The sequence below is a fragment of the Serinus canaria genome, chromosome 2 (assembly GCF_022539315.1).
Source record: "Serinus canaria isolate serCan28SL12 chromosome 2, serCan2020, whole genome shotgun sequence".
NCBI lineage: Eukaryota > Metazoa > Chordata > Aves > Passeriformes > Fringillidae > Serinus > Serinus canaria.
This window is the reverse complement of record NC_066315.1, coordinates 87,002,306-87,024,417: the sequence shown is the minus strand read 5'-3', so window position 1 is coordinate 87,024,417 and position 22,112 is coordinate 87,002,306. Positions and strand designations below refer to the sequence as shown.

Genomic DNA, 22,112 nt, shown 5'->3' with positions numbered 1-22,112 from the left:
CAGCTGTAGCCAGTGACCGTGGGCTGCCTGTTGCCCTGACTGCTGCTGTCAGAGCTGGTGGAGGTGGGGCTGTTGCTCCATGCTTTATCTCCATCTCGGGGCCTGCCTGAGCTTTTGGGGCCCAGCTGCAGGTCCTGGGGTGGCCATGGTGAGCATACATCCTGCAGGAGGGAAAGCTGCTGTCGCCTTGCTGGCAGAAGCTGTGCCACAGTGCTGGGCAGGGGCCTGGCTGTGTCCTGCTGTGGGCAGTGTGCTCTCTCCCTCCAAAGCCCTGCAATCCTGTGGAGAGCTGAGCTGCTGTTAGGAACTGAGCAGGAAAGACCTCCATATGTGTTTTGATCCCTGAGTGCTTGTGTGTGCTGCTTCATACTGCTTGGGAGAAGCTTCCTAGGATTCATCTTTTTTAAATAAGTAAAACCTGAAAAACCTGTACAGCTAATAAGTTGACCCTTATTTTTTTTTTTTTGACCCTTGGTTTTGTCCGTGCACCTTTACACACTTGACTGACTTCAAGCTATCATTAAGAATTCTGCTTCTGCTAGGTACTCTAAGTGAGGAGATCTTAAAACAGGAGAGGACTCTTCTCTTTTGAAAATAAAGGGTGGATGTCTGGATTAGTTTTATTATTAGCCCTTCCTCACAGCTTTACCCACTGGATCATTGCTACAGTGACATAATATATAATATTATATATTTCCAAGTGTCAAGACATCTCATTTAAAGCTTAACTCAATTTAAAATCCATGTGGAAAGGGAAGACCTTTAAAATACTTAATAAATTCTAATCTTAATCATATTCATCATTATTAAAATTTGAAATAGGTTGAAATACTTAAGGTAAGTGAAATGAGAAAACTAATAAAGAGCATGAAACACATTGGAGAAATGGAAGAATAATTGCTAAACATTAAGAAATCTAAAATGGCCAAACATGAAGAAGCCTTAATTTCCAATAAGCATTTATTTAAAAGTTTTGCAATAGCTTAATAATATAAAAGGAGATTTTAAGAATTAATTGAATGTTAAGTGCAGCAGAGTGGAGAGACATGATTAAATATATTAAAACTTCTACTAGTCCTGTCTTTGGTCTTCAGAAACGATTTAGGTCTTGTCACTTCTTGAGAGAGTTGCGTCACTTCTCAGCAAGGAGACATCACTGTTGGTGTTGCTGTTAATAATAATTATTAGCATTGTGGTAATAGTAGTTTTCATAATAAGTGGTGCCTAGAAGTAGCAAGGTACTATGGCTGAAGACACCAACTTGCTCAGTTTTGTACAGATTTTTCTCTTACAAGGATTGTGTAATCTAAGCATGAAAGGAAGGACCTCTTTGGTTTTAATTAAAAATTATACACAGGTAATCAAAATGTTTACCTTCTATTGTTTTATCCTAATTTTTTATTTTCTGCTAGTGAATGAAAAGAGGTATTTGAATGGTGCACTTCACAATATAATCTGTGTGAGAAAATGGCATTGAATCTTTTGAAAATTGAAACTAGTAATTGTATTTGTGTTTTAGGAATTACTTACCTGGACCATGCCGGTTCAGCGCTTTTCCCGGAGAGTCTGCTTAAAGCTTTTACTGATGACCTCAGAAACAACATTTATGGTAAGTGCAAAGCAAGATTCCCATGAGTCTTCTCAACTTTCCATCTAAATCATTCAAAACTGAGCTTCTTGGAAGACCTTCTGCAGGCTTTTTAATGATGCTATAGAGTAGTTGGAAGACCATTGCTTTTACAAAGGAAGCATAGGCCCTTTGTGTTACCCCTGTCTTCATTCTCTGGTGGCCAAGGACCTGTCTATGTTGGTAAAGATGAAAGATCAAAGCAAACATGGCTCTGTTGCAGGACTCTGTTAGGGCACCAGGCTTGGGCTAAAGAAATACATTTTAGCTATAAGCCCTGTTCATTCTTTGCAGTTTATTTCCACACAAAAATGCAAACCTAGTTTCTTATGCAAGGACCAGAATCCAGAACTGCCCTCCTTCTCAGACAGAGTTATCACAAAGAGCTTATACTGTGACTCGGTATAAGAATTTTATTCAGAAGAAAGTGTAGCTCAAAGATCCCAAGTGAATTTAGGCACAGAATAGGTGCTGTTTAGACTTTGCTCTGCTCTGACTATTAGACTTTGGTGCCTACTCAGAAAAAAGATAGGTATTTCCAAAGCAATCCTGTGCAGAGGAATGTGAGTAAAAGTATCTACAGAATTGCGTAGTATCTGGCAGAGATTTGACTATTACAGCCCCACCTGTAAGCACTTCATCCCCAGATCCTCTGCCTAAACCTTTAATTTCTTTCTGATGGTATTATCTAGCCTAGAATCACACATGGAGTGTGATTTTATACAAAGTCAGCAGCATGCATTGTATAAGAAATATTGATACTGTGTGAGACAATATACATTAAAGTGAGCCGTGCTCAACCAGAAAAAAATATACTGCACAGTATTATGCTGTGAGAAGTCCTCACTGAAGTAATCAAATTTCCTATGGTGTGTTACTATCTGAGAGTCATGTGTCCTTTTTGGTAGTTTTGTGCTCCCTGATACATGGAACAAAGGGATTCCCCACTTGGGAACTAGGTACCAATGCTTTACAAGAAAATGCTTGTTAACTTAAGCACTGGCACACATGTGCTTGTCATCTGGGCAAGCCATTTGAGAGTTTGGGGTAGTTTTCATTTTCCATGTGCCATTATGTCATTTCCCCCTATTCTTCTTCCTGAATGCTGGCAAGGCTGGGATCCAGAGCACAAATTTTAGTTTCACTACAAAATAACTGTTATTCTTTATAGAAATAAGGAGATTTTTTTTTTCTGTTATAGCAAAATACGTCTATTTGATTACATTCAAGGTCTCCTATTCAAGTGCATGCCAGTGATACAAAAATTAATGTTCTGTCACCACGGACATTGTAAAGTGAAATGTCTGTGCTCTGATCTTAGTTATTTCAAACATTGGGCTCAACCCTTTTAATAAGTACTATCTGTGGCAGAAAAAGAAAATCATTTGTGAATCAATTAAGTGCTTGTGAATAGAAATAGTAGTACTGACAGTTTGGAGCAGATTTGCATAGTACCTATAATGCTATAGGAGAACAAATTGTATATTTTTATTGGTATTTTCATCTAAAATGATAACAAGAGCTCCAGCATGATCAATACTTTTTTTTTTTTTTTCAGTTACATCTCATACTCTAAGGACAGTAAATGCTGTCTAAGGACAGTATAGGAAGAGTCAATTTAACAAACACAGATGTGAATAAAGGGGGAATTTGACTTGCAGCTTTTTTATTTTCTTGGTGACAATCCACAGGCCCAAAGAACTACAGTTTAGCTCTTGCATGTGTAAATGAGGGAAAGTAATAGAAGTAAGAGATAGTCTCACTTCTAAATTGAAAATATTTGAATTGGAAATTACAGAAATGCAACATCAGACATGAAAAGTCTAAGTTTTGGATTTGAGCTCTAAAGTTATTATTTTCAACAGCTTCACTCAACAATTTTCAGCAGCGTTACTTTTAAATTTTGATAAGAGTAGCTAATATTGGAGCCTATTGGAAAAACTGTGTTAGTATAGCAGTTTTTTCCTTATTTCCTTTACAAACTGTTTTTGCATGTTCTCTAATTATTTGCTAATAGCAAAGTGTGCGGTGTCTGGCTGAATATTGCTGTTATCTTTTTTGCTTAAGATAAAATCATGCTGTCTTAATTGTTATATATGCTTGTGCTGAGCTGGGCTTAGGTGGCTACTAATTTTGCAATAAAATTTTTATTTAAATGAATTATTTGAATTTCAGACACTAAAAACCCAAGGATTAATTCTTCTATCCAATCATGATTGTCTGTTATCTCCAGATGCTGTCTTTTGCTTCTTAGCTACTGAACAAATACAAATGCACATTTATGAATGTGCATTCTGTCTGTAGTTTTTCTAGTACGGTTGTGCATATGCAGTTTCATTTTCTTTTTAGGGGAACTGCCTAAATATTCGTAAGAGATCCAGCTGAAGTTTCTAGGTCTGTCATAATTGCTTTATCCTGTTGTATGTCCCTTCTCTTGCCTAAGGGGCTATAGGGAATTGCTGTGAAGTACGCATTGAATCTTTATCATCTTTTAGGCTCTCTTGGTGTAATACTTTGATAAAAGAGAAATTTAATAGCAAAATTGTGATTAATGATTAATTTCTGTATCCCTATTGTCTCCTAGGCAACCCTCATAGTCAGAATATCAGCAGCAAGCTGACATATGACACAATCGAGCATGTTCGATACAGGTAGAATAATCTTTATTTCAGATGTTGTATGATGCACTTGATAGTTTTAATTTTGGTTAGGTCTGCACTGTTTTGATGACTTTGATGTGATACCATTTTCTAAGGGTCATAATGCCTAAAGAAAACACCTCACTCTTAAAACACGTGATTTGCATGTGATCCAGTCAAGTCTTGGATCATATAAATTCTTTTTCTCCCAGATGCCCAAATCCTCAAAGTCCTGTAGTTAATTTAGTGCTGTAATACAAGTCCACAGTTTTAATTAAAATTTAAGACTTGGAATTTCAGAAGTGATATAGTAAGCTGGTATGGTAAGATAGTAAGGTGGGACTAGGTGCAAAGACATGGTTAATAGTCAGATAAAATTAAGTAGAGTGTAATGGCTTGTGAGAATTTACAAAAAGCTTATGGGAATGTGTACATTGCTTTACAGCAGGTACTTCCATTGGAGTAATAAAATACCTTTTATAACAGTTTTAGTATAACTTTTAAGAGTAGAAAGAAAAAAAGGTAAAATTGAGTGTTGGGGCTTCTGGGTATGGGCAAGAAAATGAACTGATTCTCTAAACAAAGTATTCCTTTGAAAGCTCAGGCTGGAGTGTGCTGAAGGTACACATCTTGCAATTGATTTGTCATGATTTACATCATGATGAAATGTACCACTTAGGCACTTGGTTATTGGTTTAGGGATTTGTTTCAGAAAAATCTTGCTATTTTATAAAATTCATTTTTATCACATATTATGCATACTTTGAGTTTATTTGCCTGATTTGAATGACACACTAAAGGCAAGTAAAGAATGTAATGGATTCCTATTTTATCTTCTTCCTTGAAAGTAAATATTTCTCCAGAACACATCACAGAATTCAGATCAATAGCATTGTAGTGTTCATAGTTGTAATGAAGAAAATCTGTTTTATACCTTTCAGCTGCATTTTCTCTGACTGGTTTTATGGGAGTGTAAAAAACTCAAGAATTTCTGGTTGGATGCTGCTGCTGGCTACAATCCGTTTCCCCCTTCTCATCACCAGCTTTCTGGAGAAAGCATTTCTTTTTGCTTCTACCACAACCCTCTCTTAATGCTCTCCAGGATGACAACCAAATAATGTATGGCCAAGTGAAATGGAAGAGACTACCCATGAGAAATAGCTGTCTTCAGATGCATACACTTATAGCCAGTTACAGTAATACCCAAAGTCTGCAGAGTCTTTTGATCAGACCTGTGTGCTTGCATGCAGAGTTAGCATTCTGATTTCCATTTACTTAGTGCTGTTGCAATGTTGCTGTTTCACAGTTCTGCTTATGAAGGCACAGTAGGAAGTGTAACTGTTTTTAGAATAATTACTATTGTACTGTGTGTTCTTCATTGTTAGGGAGTAAGGAAATAGGCTTTCACTGAGTAAAAACCTAGATCACTTGAAAAGAACTTACATCTTTAGCATGTTTTATTTTGGATGTTGCTTTAAAAGAGATTAAGACTTTTTTAAGGGCAGAATGGGAGAAGACAAGAACATACCAATGTTAGTATTGAGGGGGTTTTTGTGTGTTTTGTTTTTTTTTAAAAATGCCCTCTGCATCTGATTGAACATTTTTTGATATTACAACTGATAAAATTTTTCATCTGTCCCTAAAGAAATGCAGACATTTTTAAACTCCCAATAAAAATTTTAAAAGCATAGTCGTCAAAAAGGCATAGTCATAAAAATTCAGGAAGAAAATGCCCCAAACCTGATGTCAATAAGTCAGCTATCCAAAATGCAATAAAAGTATATTAAAAATCTATACCTCTATGCCATTGCAGCTAATCAAAATAAGCAGTATGACAAGACAGGGAGACAGGCAGCTCTGTCCTGCATCACAGTGCATAGATTGGATTTCCTCAGTGAAATTCAGCAGGTAGTTTTAGAAATGTTAAAATTAGTTGCTAGCTTGTAATTTGGCTTATGGCACATGTTGCAGTCAGAAGTATAGCTTTTTTTCAGTGTTTGACTCCAAGACAATGCTATTTTATTTTTTTAACTTATTTTTTAAATTTGATTTTCCAAAGTGATTGCAACATCAACTAATTAAAAATTAACGTCAAACTTAATTTCAGATTTATATTTGCTGATTTGGGTAACAGCAGCATTAGAATAGACTTTCCTAATCTGTCAGTGAACACTGTTCGATGGTAAAAAGCTGAGGGATTTGGTTTTACCTTCATATCTGCTTGACAGAGAGAAACCATTCTTAGAATGTGGCTTTGCAGTAGAATAACATAAATAATTAAATAATTGAGTCAGTGGATGTTTTCTCTGATTTACAAAATTTTAAAAAGATGCTTTACCTCTTAACCAATTCAAGTGCAAAAAGATTAGAAATAACTATTTTATTCCTAAAAACACTGCTTCTTTTTTCTTAATGTGAACAGCTGAGTGATTTTAAGCATTGTGCATACCTCAGCATTAAGCATGAGTGATGCTGAAAAAAGAAATCAAGAAATGTAATAAACCTTACAGAAATGTATTAAATGTGTGTGTCAAAAGATTATAGACCCTTTTTTATTACTTTGCTTATGGATGTATGGCACTGCCATTGCTCTACTTCCACACAGCTAGAGAGCAGGAGTACAATATCTCCTTATGATGCTGTAGTCAATGTAACTCAGAAATTCATTACACTGAGTATTAAATAACCCTTTTCCCATATGCCAGCATTTTAAAATTCTAGATTTCTGAATATTTTAACAAATTGTCCTTGTGGATCTTGCACTTGCAATATCAAAGAGTGCAGCAGTGTCTTCTAACCAGAACCAGGCTGAAGTTTGAAATCTGTGGTATGTTTAAGAAATATAACAGGATACTTTTTCATGTATAAACGGTTTTGTAATAGAATTTTGATGTTCATCCTTGAACTTTCAGGTCCTATGAAGTGTTAAGCTGAATCATACTTTGGGAATTCAAATACATATTTTAAAAAAGGCCAGAAATTTCAGTTATTATTTTGGTACCAAGCATCTCCTGGACTGAGGCAATATGTGTATTACAGAATTTTCTTGCTGAAGCTAAAAGGATTGAGCATTGAGCTAAATGGGATCAAGTTAAAATATAGAACCAAAACATGTATTTCTGTAAGGGCTTCTCTCAAAATACATTGTCTAAGTGAGCTATAAGAAGAGATTAATCAGTATTTAATTAATCAAAAACAGGTACATTGGGCATGCACAAAATGACTGTAAATGGCTTGGTGTTTTAAAAATATATTTGATTCTGTGGTAAAACACACAGGTGGTACAAGATTATGTTAAGGAAGCAGTCTCATAAGTGCTCTTTATAATTTCATTTGCATTGTATTTTTAGAGAACATTTCATGATAACAAGATAGAACTTTACATTCCTTCTGCCAGCATCATACCTTGCTTAAGAAATAAGTTTCCCTTCCAAGTCTTTTCTTTGTTAACACATTTTGAAATGGTGTTTTGTTCAAGATAGGGATTTTTTTTTTAATCCCGGGTTTAGGCAGTTCCATGTCTCAAAACAGTAATGTTGGAACTGAAACATACATGAAAATGGCTTGACCTTTCCTGCACAGTAAGAAGTAGTAGATGCAGTATCTTCTTAGTATCGATTTGTTCTTTGTAAAGGTCATTGATGGGAGACTGTATGGATGAGTGACATCTGAGCACTGCATCCTGTCCTCCTTCACAGTGCCCATCAGCTTGAAAACCTTATTTCCAGTCTAGGGTGGTTCAGCCCTTTTGCATGCTTGGTTTAGAGCACCATTTCCAATCACTGCTTTTCCTGATCCCACTTCTCAGTGGGACAACTCTGAAGTACCGCAGTTGGTGAAGTCCAGCAAAAGGTTACCATGCTCACTGCAGTGACTCTGTACATGTAAATGAGAGAGGCATTAGAAGATAATTAGGAATAATGGATATTTTTTTTTGGAAGAGTTTAGGCAAGAGGGCTGATCTTTTCCTCGTGGTTCATGAAATTATTTAGGCGTGCAATTAAACAATCCAACTGTATCCCCCAGTGAGTGGCTGATGACCCCACTGTGGGCTCTGTCATGTGCTGAGTGACAGCACAGCAAGGGCTTTGGTGCAAATTCTTCTTGTTTTTCCCTCAGCCACACCTAGCCTTTTGTTCAAAGGACTCCATTTTATAAACAGTTGTTTTCATGAGTCGATCTATTACTTTTGGAGGTTTTACTCTTTGCAATCCTATGCAAGGTAGTAAAAAGCTTCTGGTCAGGGTAACAGATCATTTTTGAATAAGTTAGGAGGCTGTTTTAAGAACAAGTAAAATCACTTTGTTTTACTTTGGAACTTTGCTCCTGGACTTTCAGCTCTATTTTAATAAATTCATTAATCATTAACTTGATGAGCTGAAGCTTTAGAAAGGAATTTACTAATGCCTTCTGTTACTCTTCTGGTAGTCAGCTTTATACCTTCATATATATGGAGAGTAGCAAATAAAATTGGTGCATGCACTGTCATACTCTCTGACTAATCTGTGTTGCATAGAGAGTCAAATCTGGAATGTTTCGTTTATTGAAAGAAATAAATACTTCAGTAAAATAAATTAAAAGCTGGAGGTCAAGATCGGTAGTTTATGAACAAAAAGGATGAAATGCTTCTGGGAAATTCTAAGTTTTATTAGTATGGGTGGCTAGAATGTTTTGCATAGAGGTCTAAAAAAGACTGGATACAACCTTTATTTTTTTTTTCTTTCTGATTTAGAAAAAACCCTCAGGACTTTGCTTTTATAATATGTTTGTGACAAAGCAGCTATGGAGACTAAGTTTAAAGGAGGTCTTTCTGTGCCATTGCTCTCTAGATAACATTCAGAGTAGGGAGAGTGGTACAGGCTTACTTGGATTCAGGCCACCGGTTTAGTTCACATTTTTTTTAATGCACATAGCCTTGATGCTTCCTCAGCTGCTTTTTTGGCAGGGATCCCAATGGCCTCTGTGCCCATGGGGAGGTCTTTGAAAGGGCACATGAGCTGATGAATGAGATAGTCCAGCTGGAACAAAGTACTGACAAATATAGTGAAATTTCTCAAATGCAAATTCCTTTTTTTCATTTTCTCAGTCTCTTTGTCTTTTTCAGGATTTAAATGGAAGCTTTTTTCCCCTCCCAAGGCTATCAATGCTTATAGAAGAAATGTAGTGTTCCTCCCTCTTCTGGATTTACAGCTGTTTTTCCTAAGCAGCATTGTGAGACACCAGTGGGTGATGTTTCTGGGGATGTTTGTGTTGCCTTGGATGTTCAAGGAGCAGTAACATTGTCCTTCCTGGCTGCTGGGAGCACTAGCAGTTCCTTTGCCAACTCCAGGGGAGCCTGACAACTTCATTGGTGGCTTACATGATTATTTGTATTTCAAGTAAGGCTTTTGGAAGACCAGATATTTAGCACAAATATAATTTCTGCCATCCCCTGTGTGGACCTGTTGTGCTTGACAACTTTGTTTTAGCTTCAGTGCATTGCTGTTTCTCAGCAGAAGTTATGTAGCATTGGAGAGGTGCTCCATCTGACTGAAGTAAAGAAATTTGGAAAGCCATCTTCAATTATGTATGTTGTTCAAATGTGGCTGATTTTTTTACATGTCTAATTTTTTGAAGCCTATGGAGACTTTTTGTTTTGCTCCATCTGAAACTGACTTTTTCATGCATGACTGACAAATTTTAACTTGTGCTGTTCATACCTTATTGTCATATTTAAAAACATAACATTGGGAAGTACTAATTTATCTACTTCTTTAGAAACACAGAGATAATTTATTTATGGCCCTTTTTAAAATAGTCTCTAATAATCTTTCTGAGAAGTTAGCAAATCCAGTATTGAGCTCCATTTTGAATCTTATTCATTCCACTTGCAAAGCAATATGAGTATTTCATTTATTGTTATAATTAAGCTGTTGAGGACACACTAAAGCATTCCCAAGGGCTTCCATGGTGCCTGCCATCTGTGTCTCAATCAATCTGAAATTCCTGGTATCATGGCTGCTGCAAGACAGAGCTTTTTGCACTCATCCTTTATTTTCTATCTGAGCCCCACATTGCTGCACGTTTAACTAGCAGATTTGAGTCGTTAAAAAGTCATCATTTGCACTATCAGTCTTTTTCCTCCCATTCAAAATTCTGACTGCCAGTTCTGACTCTACTTACTGTTCTGTTCCCTTGGCACTTTGGTACTATTTTTGTTGCCCCCACTGCATGATCCTTAGTGATCAGGATTTTCAATACTTTAAACACTGGAATCCACTGAAGTAGTTTTATTTTAAAGTCCACCTAAGTCAATATCTATTAGTGTTGCCTATGTTTTTACTATCATGAATCGGGGTTAACTAATTCATGACTTACTATTTAAATTTTGAATATATATATATATATATGTATATATGTATGTATGTATATATATATATATTTTAACTACTGGTGGACTTTTAATCTCCTGAATATAGTATAATGTATTCAGGATCTTCTGCTATTTTTTCTCCAGAAGCATATATGATGTGCAAGTAGTAGTAACTTTGGGGTAGGTGCCTTTGCAGTTTGAATTATTTCATCACATTTCATTTTGCTCTCATTTCTGATGTAACCTTACAATTATATTCTGCCCCTGATACATCAAGTGTAACTGTGAATGCTTTCTCATCTGTGATAATGCAGATTTCCTCTCTGTGTTGTTCCAGACTATCTGTAGCTCATCTGGTCTTCTTATAGAGAGAGCAAACACATTTACTTTGTCAAATGATGGCACAAGCCTTCAGCTCCCTTTCTCTAATGAGCAGGTTGTTTACAGCAGCCATGCTAGATGCTGTAGTCCTAACAATGTTGGATTTTTTGATTGTTTGTTTGTTTTGGGTTTTTTTTTTGTTTTGTTTTGTATTTTTTATTTTGCTGCCCTCTCCAACCTGCTGTCTTGTTGAAATTCTTAGTTAATATCCCATGTCTCTTAGCAGTTCTTTTTCCTCCCCCCAGCACTGAGACTGCACCTGGCCGCAGGCAGGTGCCAGTTAGCTGTGTTCATTAAATGCGTAACAGCCTGTAGCTGAGGTCATGGCTGCCCTGATGAAAACTTTTCTGTGGCAAAAGGCAGACAGCTGCACAGCTTCCAGGCTGCCCAGGGGATGTGTTAAACACCACAGGGAGCAGAGCCAGCAGAGCACTGCAGCAGCAGAAGATACTGAGGAGGAGGACAGGCACTGACTGTCAAGGGGTGAGGGTGTGGTATAACCCAGCCACCTTAACCTGGACAGGGATGAAATGAGTCTGTGTGTGCCCAGTAGGGGTTTTAGGGTGACAGGTTTCAGGACAGCCAGGTCAGAAACTTATCCCAGCTGATATGGTTAAAGAGTGTGTATGTTAAAAGAGTAGGTATGTTAAAGAGAATGCATGTAACCTTCAGGATTTTGTGTTTCATCTCCAGCTAGTATAGAGTACTTTTCGTCTACTGTTGATGATCTTTCCCCACTATAAGGAATAGAATACTCCCTCTTACACTGGGTCTTGAGAAACCAGTGTGCTTTTGTTCCTATACCAAAATTTTGTGTTGCTTATAGGCTTTTGTGGGTTCTACTATTAACCCCTTCTGATATATATAAGTAGAGGAGATCTGTTTTCATAGGCTGAACAAGATATACTCCTCTAGATACTACTTCCAAAATGCAATTTTCATCCCCCACACCAATCTCAATGAGTGTCTTTAAGCTTGATCCAAATTACCTTAATCTTCCTCAAGTGTGTAACAATAACAGAATGGGTTGTTAAGTAAATCCTGCAGCCTGGCAATTGAGGGTTTGGTTATTGAGACAGAATAAAAGATTCTTGAAACAATGGTGTGACTTCAGCTAGTGTTCTGGGTTCTGTGAGAAGACCAAAAGTGTTGTAAAGGAAATGGCACAAGCATTTCAAACAAATAGAGGAAATCTGGTGGCACAACAGATTTTCAGACAGAAAGAAAGCACATCTTTCTGGGAATTCTTCTAGAGTGTAAAAAATTCGTTGGAACATGAGCTTTCTTGTTTGTGTTATGAAACTTTATGCTAGGCTGGAAGTGATAATGTGGTGCATAAACTGGTTGATACTTACAAGAATGGAGCAAAAATCAAAGAAGATTGTGAGATTTTGTACAGAGAGTTTTTGTTTACAGGTACCACAATGACTTTAAGAAGAGAAAATAATTTGATTAAACTTGATCACTTTAAGCATTCTCTTCTTTGAAGCTAAATGTACTAACTTTAATAGGTAATTTGAAATAATAGCAAATAAGTACCTAAAGCTCATATAGAACTTATGCTGGCAGTATTAGTCAGTTCCTTCTAAATTTCATTATTCTTTCTATTGTTTCTCTGCTGATTGCATTGATTCAAGTTTCTTACCTGTTTTAAACTTTATTTCTAGTTTGAAGGTTGTAAGCAAAGATGGTGTCCTTGAAATTAAAGGCTGCCTTTAAGAAGCAGCACGAGTCATGCTAAAATACAGGAATATGAAAGATAAACAAAGCAAGACTTTTAAGAGAACTGTCTCCTTTATAATAAGGTTAATAAGACTTAGTGAATCCAGGTGTAATTTGCTAGGTTTTATTAGTATATTTGGTTTGTGTCAAGGCAGAAGAAAATTGCATCATTGATATTATTGAGTGCCAGCTCAATAACATGTTATGAATAATTTAGAATTTATTTCAAGCTTTTGGATGGTGAGACTGTTTAGAGGAGTTTGATGTATGTACTTTGGATTTTATGGAGACTCCTTAGTCTTGTAATGAATCCAGTGATCACAGGCAATGGTTCTCAAATGAGCTTTTCAACACTCAAGTTTTCTCAGCCATCCACTCACCACTTCTTTTAGTTTGTCTGTTTTTACCTTTATAAAAGGGCTTAAATTTTCAATACTTTTTGTTTTTGCAAATGACTGTCATATAACAAAAATGAGATTTTAGACACAGAAAACACTTCTTTGCAAAATCTGTCAGTGGTCGCAGACCAAATATTTCTGACTTGTGAGTAAACTATGTATGAAAACAGTATTGCTTTACAGGAAGGTAAACAAATGAACACAAAACTACAAAAAGATGAAAGATATGAACAATAATAAAACTGACCTCCAGAATGTAAGGCTGAGGCTTCTGTACTAACAGCTCTGCAGCAGAGGTGTGAGGCACAATCCTAGTTACTTTTCCCCTGCTAAAAAAATTTTTGCTGACCTGTTGGTTCCAAAATCCTGGTGCCAAAATCTTGTATGTTCTGAATTCAGTCTTCTTTTAAAACTTGGCTCTCTGGTAAGCTTGGTGTGAAACTTCCAGTTCAGTGACTGTCCAGCTAACTTACAACAGGAAAAAGAGATCAGCCTGTCAGTAAGAGCTTGTCTCAAGATGCATACAGTCTTACTGTAAATTCATAAAAGCTGAAAGTTATTTTATTTCACACATATCTGTCTTCTTGTGAAGGGTGAAAACAAGAATCCAAAATGTTCTGTTTGACAATAGCTACCTTACTCATCTTGCAGGGCTGCAAAGCCTTTAGTCCCTCACCAATACACTGCAAACCCCAAAGTCCCTATGTAAAAGTTGCTGGGAAGTGCCTGTCTGGCCTTCCAAGGACCAAACAGCCTGCCACATATGTAAAACTTTATGCCAAAATACTTAATGTGAACTCCATCAATGTCCTGTACACCGTATAATGTTTCAGTAACATACCTGAAGAATGGTTCCTTCCCTGCAAAAGGTGTTTATGGACAGTTTTGATAGTTTGATTTTTATCTGCAATCATGTTACAAGACATTTACAATAACTGTTACTACAGCCTGCCTTGTTAGAAATTTAGGTGTTACCATGCTTTAAGCTGGAATGACACCAGTTGATGGACATCTGAAGCGTTGTGGCTGAGACAGGGTATGAAGGCACTGACTAAGCAGAGTCTAGATTGAAACAGACCTTCTAACTCTTCTTGGTCATGTTCCACCTATGTAAAGAGTGTGCTACAAGCAGGTAATTTCTGCATTAGTGTCCATGACTTCAGCATAAACTTCCTGCGTTTGTGATGAGCTCAGTGTGTGGCAGAAGTCAACTGAAAGGAGATTGTAAATCTGTCAGCAGCAGATTACCTCAGCCAAGGAAGAAACCTAAACAACCATGGCATAATTCAGCTAACCAGACATGCCTGAACCAAAATAGGTAAGGGCAGTGCCTCTCCTCCCTCCTACTTGGCCGACAAAGTTGTTTAGATGAAGGAGGGAGGCCTCCAGCATTCCAGGAACACTTGTCAGCTGTCTTGAGTGGCTGTCATGGTATTTGGTGTGTTCTTGCTTGTTTTAAGTCTCCTTTGGGTGGGGGAATGTTCTGTGCTAACCTTACATATGCATTGTCTGAAGGCAGTGCACAAGGGCAATTTTCTGTCCTTGCTGTGTGGAACATAGCCCACTGAAGAGTTAATGCTGCTTCATTTCTGAGAGGAGAATAAAATAAGCTGGTTTACTTCATAGGCACACATACAAGCAAGACATTTTTCAAGGCCTTGTGCCATACCTGTGAAAATTTAAAATCAATGATACATCATGTAGCTCGCAGTAGAGATTCAGATACAGCAGACTTCATCTGAAAAACCATAGAACATTCACAGTCCACTGTGAGTTTATCTGACCGTGTTTGCCTATTTAAACATCTAAATGGGATGGGATTGCCATAGCAAATAGTATTGGCATTTAGCTTTTCTAATGAACTTCAGAATGAGTTTGATGAAATATGCTTTTAGTTTAAATTGGAGTTAAGCTGCATTGTCAAAATGTGATATTATAGGTGGCATTCCTAACAATGAAGTGCAAATGAAATTCTATCTGCTTTTAATTAAATAAGCACACACTCCACTGAATTTTGGAAATTTAGTTCTCTTAATCTGAATTCTCAGGCCCTGAACAACTATTGTAATTTAGAAGATAGTGCTGATATATTTCAAAGCTGTTTGTGTTCAACAAAATACTACTTGTTTTCTTTGGTAAATTTTGGGCCCTTTTGATTTCCTCAGGTATTTCTTTTTCAATTATGTGAAAAAGAGCTGAGGTAAATTTCCCCCTGGTTGTAGCCCATGAAAATCAGAGCTGTAAACACTTGAGTATCAACAACAGGGCTAAAGCATCTGGTATCTGGTGCTGAAATCTGGAATACTGAGGAGGTGTTGCTTGTGGCTGCAGCCTGTGGACAATAGAATGAAGTGTGTTGGTGTATATGAGGATTTCATGCCTGGCAATTCAGGCCTTGCCAAGTGGAAAGGGATTGACCACAAACTCTTGCTGGGTACCCTGCCATTTTTAAACGTTATGGCCGTGATAAAATGCTGGAAATCCAGTTGGCTGAAGATGTTCTTATAGCAGGGTCATAAGGCTTGGAGGAGAGAGATTCCCCTGACAAAGTATTCTACAAGATGTAATAAATTCACAATTAGCAGTGCTAATTACTTCATTTTCAGTGTTGTGAGAAGGTGTGTACACCAAATTGATTAGGAAGGGGAAAATAGAAAAAAATAACTGTCAACATTCATGTAATACTCTGCTTAGAGTTACAAGTCTTTTAGAGAAATTAGTATGTGCTTCATCATTTTCCTCTTTTACTTTCAGTATCATATGATTCACATTGCTACAAACAAAACACAAAGATAGATATAGAGTCCTTTAAGGATAAGAAATACAATTTTATTTGGCAAGAGTACAAGATAAGAAGTAAGGTCTAAATGATTAGCTAGTATGTAAAAAAGAGTTGCTGTTTCTTGAGTTTGGAATAGTCAAATTCGAGTGTTTCACTGGAGGGGTTTTTTTGCACACAAAGACCTGCATTCAAACTGTTTCAAAACCACTTATAAGAGGTAGAAATCTTTTTGAATATGTTTATATGTGGTTTAGGTGTTTTGGAGTCATCTCATCTTTATTTTCACAGCGTAAAGTATTTTTCACCTCCATTATAAGTAATTTAAAACCAGCGGCATATATATATTTGATATGTCACTTGCTTGACTTTCATTTTCAAGTCTAATCGACGTTTACTTGCAATGAATTTGAGCTATCAAATCACTAAAACCATTACTGTAGCAGAATCACTCTGCCTTTAGGGTGTGCTTATATTTCTACATTAGCAGATTTGTGTTTTGTACCTATATAGTGAAATTCCCTGTATAAAACTCAAACAAGAAGAATGGAAATTAAACACTCTCTTTTTGTTCCCTCTTTCTAGATGCAAGAATTTTGCTCATTTGGCTATACTGATTTCTTATCATATACCTGACCAATATAGTAACTATGGCAGTAGAACTAGCTAAATATGGAATTAAGCGTTTGGGAAAACAATATTCAAAGTAACTTTTCAAGAATTCAGAGTTACAGTGCACAATTAGCAGCTTAATGGACCTTTACGTTTTCTGGGATGTTCATTTTAAATGAGACAGATTGCTTGGCAATGTTTAATAAAAATTTTGATTACATACAGTGTATAAAATGAAGACTTTGAAATTAGGCATGTTCAGAAGCAATTTCTCTCAAGCACACGTGGGTTGCTACAGAAGGAAAGCGTGTGTGAACTTGATGGCTTAGAATATAATCACTGAGGTTCACAGCATATTGTAAGTAATTTAAAATTCTTGAATGGCAACTCTCTGTGAAGGTTTAATCACAGCAAAATATAAGTGTTGTCAAACTTGTTTTTACAACTACAGTGAAAGAATTGCCCTCATGATTTATTCTGTGTAGCTTACAGATCACTGTCACTTTTTAGAAGGAAAGGAAAAAAACAGCAAAGCATTTTGTGGTGAGCAGAGGTCAGCAGACTTACCTGATGGAGCATTCTGTGTTTGAAGACAGCTTTTAAGGGAGTCATGGGATGGGTGGTCACATAAATAATGCTCTACCAGCTTTGGTCACATGCTGTTACTATCTCCCATGGGCTCTTTCCATGCGTTTTCCAGAGGTACACCTCTGGTACCAGCAGGCTGGAGCTGCTGACAGTCACTTGAAGTCCAAAAATGGAGCTAGAGCAGTAGGGACACACACAGTGCACCGTACCAGCTGTGGTGATACAGATAATTTAGGGCAGGCAGCAAGGCAGGCGAATGGACGTGGTGAAAACCAGACTCTGAGAAGCTCATGATAATGCCTGTGGCACGTGGCATGGCTCGGGTCCCTGCTAGGCTGGGCTCCTGTCTCCGAGAGTGGAGCTGTCAGCTGGTAAGTACTGCCCTGCAATGTGGCCTTCTGTCAGTGCTCTGAGTGGACATTCAAATTGCTTGAGACTTGCACTGATTTGAGGATCTGGGGCTGGAAAATCCAGCATTCTGGGTATCAACTGGTAGAGATCAGCTTTCTGAAGGCTTTGCAGAAGAAAATTTTGTTCTCAACTGGTCCCATACATTATTCCTATTGTTAATGGTGTTCAGAGAAGTTGTGGTAGATGGATTTTGGCTATTTGTAACTTCAAATCATTTGGGTCTAGCACAAGCAAGTGTGTTGCCCAGGAAAAGCTACTGATACAATGTAAAGAAGAAAATGAGAATCCTAAATTCTTCCTAGAAAATTGTGAGAAGATTATTATTGAGTTATGCAACAAGTTAAGGTCTGTTTAGAGCTATTAGAAAATTAATACATGTCCCTCCATGCATTGGGCATTGGTAGTCCCACTGCCACTAAACTTCCAGAACTTACAGTGTTTATAGATTGTTGAGTACAATCTGTTATGCTAATGGTGTTATATTTGCTTATTTATGTAGGTAATTTTAAATGGAGCCTCTCACCATTGTACTAGGTGCTTTGCAGAAAAATTAAAAACATAAATTGCATAAGCTACCTGCAGTGGATACAGTAAGCTAGGGCTGCGGATAAAAATGACCACAAAAGCATATAGCTGAATTCTCTGAAGCAAAACTAAGATAGAGAAATTGATGCAAGTCAGGAGAGGAGAACTGCTAGTCAGATGCAAAAATTAAACAGTGACTCTGTACTTTCTTCTGGATCCCAGCAGCAGTTTGTACTGGGCCAAATTGACTAATGGAGTAGAAGTAGGGTTCTAAAAAATTTAATAATATAATTTTTACATTTTTTGAATAAATGTTTCCTCCCTTTTCCTCAGGCTTTCTGCTCTAGATATGTTCTTAAGGTTTTGTCTGCAGATTTCATAACAATACAAAGGATTATTATGTTTTCTTTCTGCTACTGTGGGCAGGTGATTTGACTACAGGAAAGAGCTTTGTTAGGCAGAGCAGCATTATATGCAGAACCCTGGTTTTGTGCTCTTTTATACCTGTGTAATGTGTGTGGTATTCCTAGAAGGCTGGTAATGTAAAGGGAGAAAAAAGCCCAGCAAATTCAAGTCTGTGTGTGGTAGGCTACTGAGGAAGAAAACTCTTTGGTCTTTACATATGCAATTCTTTTTCTGAGAGTAGAAATAGGAGCAGACTGAGATGAGAGGCCCTAAAATGATTTTGAAAACCCAGAGGGCTTCTATAATGCTATGTGGCTGCCATGATTTTATTTTTATTGGTTATATTTTTTCTCCATTTTGCTAGCACACCTTTTAAACCCAAGTTTTGTAAGAAATTCTGATTGAGAAGGTTTTCAGCCATTTTCACATTCTCTTAGTTCTGAGTTTCACATTTTAGGACTTTTGGCATTCTTTTCTGTTCTCTTACTTCATGGCATGGGATAAGACTGACCGCATACTATTATTGTCCAGAGAAGAGTTGTACTTTAAAGAGAAAAGAGATACTGCCATCCATCACTGTTTTCTATGATCTTCAATCTTTTTCCTGCTTATTTAGTATCCAAAATATTATTTTGTCATTTCATAGACTGCGTTGCTTTTACCTGACTGTTTTAACTTCTTGGGCTCTCTTCACTGATTTCACTGTCACAACATATTTTCCACTTAAAAAAGACAACAAAATCTCTATGAGTTCACTTATATCCTGATATTGTCTATGTAAAATAAATTGCCAAATCAGCCTTGCCACTTTGGAAGAGCTGCTAGAAAAGCAGCAGCCTTCAGGTTCTCACCTGGTGCCTCCTTGAAAAAATTTGAAAAGGATGCTTTGGACATGAGAATTGTGCCATGACAGCAGACATTCAAAAGTACTTTGCATTTAATAAACTGCTCACCTACTTATAACAAGACAAACTCAAACACCAGAATAGAATTTAAGATTTCAGCTTTTTTTGCCTCCATGGGACTCTGGGGTTTTGCACCTGGCTCTGTGTCTTATGTCTGCAAAAAAACTTGTGTCTTTTGTGTTCAAGAGGGATGGTGCTTGTATTGACTGTGAAATTGTGAGATTGTGGGCGTTAAAGCCCAAAGATGTGACTTCTGCTCCCAAAAGAAAACCTGACATGGTCTCTGTAAATATTAGGAGACTTGTGGTATCTCCCTTTTCATTTTTGAATGCTTCTGGATTGACACTAGTAGTAAAGAGCACTGTAGCTTGTTATTAGGCTCAAATGAGCATTTTGCTTGACTGCCTGTCTTGACTCCTGAGAGGTGGCTTCTAGCAGCATCCTGCTCACTTTTTTCTCACTGGATGTAGTTATGTGAGTCTATTTCAACTGCAGCTGAGAAACTCAGTATTTATTTTTTCCTGTTCCAGCAATCTCTGAGACCTTCTCCCCTCAGTTGTACTGATCTGAAATCTGACAGTATCCTCAGGAAGAGCTTGAGGTAGAGATCCTACCAGAGGTTGTGACATGGCATAAAGTTCTCCCTAACCCCCAAAAAGCTGCAGTTACCACTGGGGTTTGTCTTTATGATCATCTGTGAGTTTTTATTGTGCTAATTTACTTCTAACAACAGGACAGAGAAGCCACACCTACAACAGAAAATTGAGGTTGGATAATCAGAGGCAAGGGAATGCATGAAGTAGAAAAATATGAAGTACATCCTATGCAAGTGTGTCTAGCATGTAGTCCCTGAGTATATTTTCTTAAGCAGTCTTTTCTACCTGATTTGGCCCATGGGTTTGAAACTTCACATTTTTTTCCCCTGAGGATGCCACTAACCATTGGTCAAGAGACTTGGTCCTTAAACACCTCTTTTATCCAATTATTATTAGTTAAACGGGAAAGAAGTACTAAGTGGAGAAAGAAGAGGCATATTGTCTCTTTCAGACAGTTTATGTGATACTGGATTTAGCATGAGCTTCCTGGTCTCTGTCTTGCATAAGAAGCAGCTGTGGTTCATTTTTTAATGGGGTTTTAGCTGTTCTGGGGATTCCTTTTGTCTGTCCTAGGGTGTTCGGTCTTATCCTTTGTGAAACATGGAAAACAAACCCACAAACACTTGTGTGTTCAAGAAAACATGTTCTCCCCAAACCTTTCCTTTTCAGCATTTGGAACAGTTACCTGTGAAGTTTTCTTACTGTAGTAATTGCACAGACTCATAATACTATGAGGGAGTTGTACCCATTTGCAGCAATTGCAATATCAATTTCAATTTTCTTCTGTCTAAGTCACTGGAATTGGGTTGCTGCCAAGCACAGTGCACTGTTCTGGTAGAATATTTTATCCCACAAATGTCTGTAATATCTAAAGCTGTTTTTCATAGTGGATAAATAAATTGATGTGGTGTCTGGATTTTTATCCAGTGAGAATCGATCTGGACTTTTCTTCCTTTTATCACTGATTTTGAATTTAATTATCTACATGTAAGCATCTCCGATTGATCACACAAAATAAACGCCATGCAGCTTTTGGGCACAAAGGATTGGATGGTAGCAGTTGCACTGTATACATCATTTGATAATAGCTGTTAGTCTGTGTGTATAAATTATGAGGGATCCACATCCTTCATGAGAAATGTTTGCTTTAGTTTCATAGTCTCTTCCACATGCACAAAGCCAGAGAGTCTGTGCTGCTGTAAGTGGACTCTGATTCCTTTTGATAACTTCAGTTGTCAGAAAGTATTTCTACAAAGCATGTAGTTTGGACATGCTGTAAGAGGTGAGCTATTCCATTTGACTTTTGCACTGAAATATGTGCAGGTGTTCTGCATTTTGGGATGCATGAGGGTATGTTGCCAGTACCAAATGTATGCTAATATCCTTTTCCTCTGTTCTCCTTATCTTTCATAAGCTACTCATAGGACTCACCCTCTGGACCCTTTACTGCCCTTCTCTGGACTTGCTCCAGCACTCCAATGTCAGTCCTGACCTGAGTTTTGGTACTGTACATTACCAAAGTTGTTCAGTTTAGTTAACCTTATTTTAACAATCTCAGGTTGAGATCGGTATCTAAGGTAGGTAGCATAAATCTTCTTTATTAGGGGTGATTAATTTATGTTTTGATGTTAAACTTGGGTGAAGTGACTCCAGTCTCAGAATCCAAAAAGCATTATTTACTGTATGCATTTCTGATGCTATAATTCTATTTATAGAAAAAACCCAGACATTTTATTAAATGCCTGGTACTGAACTTAGTAACCTTTGTTATGCAGAACTTTAGAGCTAAAGAAAAAGAATATAAGAAACGATTTTTTTTCAATGACAGATAGAAATGGTTGAACCAAGATTGATATTGACAGTTGTTATTACTGTTGTACTTCTAAAAGTGGCAAAAAATAGTCACTGTACTATATTGCAATAACCTGAGAGAGCAATGACTTGTGTAAAACAGACTATTTCTGAGAAAAACAAGAAAATGTAGAATATTCAATGCAAACTTTGTGGGACACAGTCATCTCAAGAATCATAACTGCTAGTTAAGGATCAAAGATAATTAATTTTAGTCAATGGAAACTGTAAGAAGTTGGTAGATTTAGGACTACTCATGCCCCCTATGATTCATGGGGAAGGAGAGGGGAAAAACAGGGCTGTTCTTTGTCACTGTATTTC

At 37.2% G+C, this 22,112-nt stretch overlaps 2 protein-coding genes across 3 annotated transcripts in view; both read left to right on the top strand.

The window, feature by feature from the left end:
• The window catches only part of CHMP5 (charged multivesicular body protein 5), a 905,521-nt gene that overhangs the window by 680,335 nt on the left and 203,074 nt on the right, over positions 1-22,112 (top strand). The window lies entirely within an intron of this gene.
• Positions 1-22,112, top strand: part of MOCOS (molybdenum cofactor sulfurase) — a 209,300-nt gene that overhangs the window by 25,214 nt on the left and 161,974 nt on the right. Inside the window, exons 2-3 of the mRNA XM_018907594.3 lie at positions 1,520-1,609; positions 4,212-4,278. Coding sequence (XP_018763139.1) covers positions 1,520-1,609; positions 4,212-4,278 — 157 coding nt within the window. The remainder of the gene's footprint in view (positions 1-1,519; positions 1,610-4,211; positions 4,279-22,112) is intronic.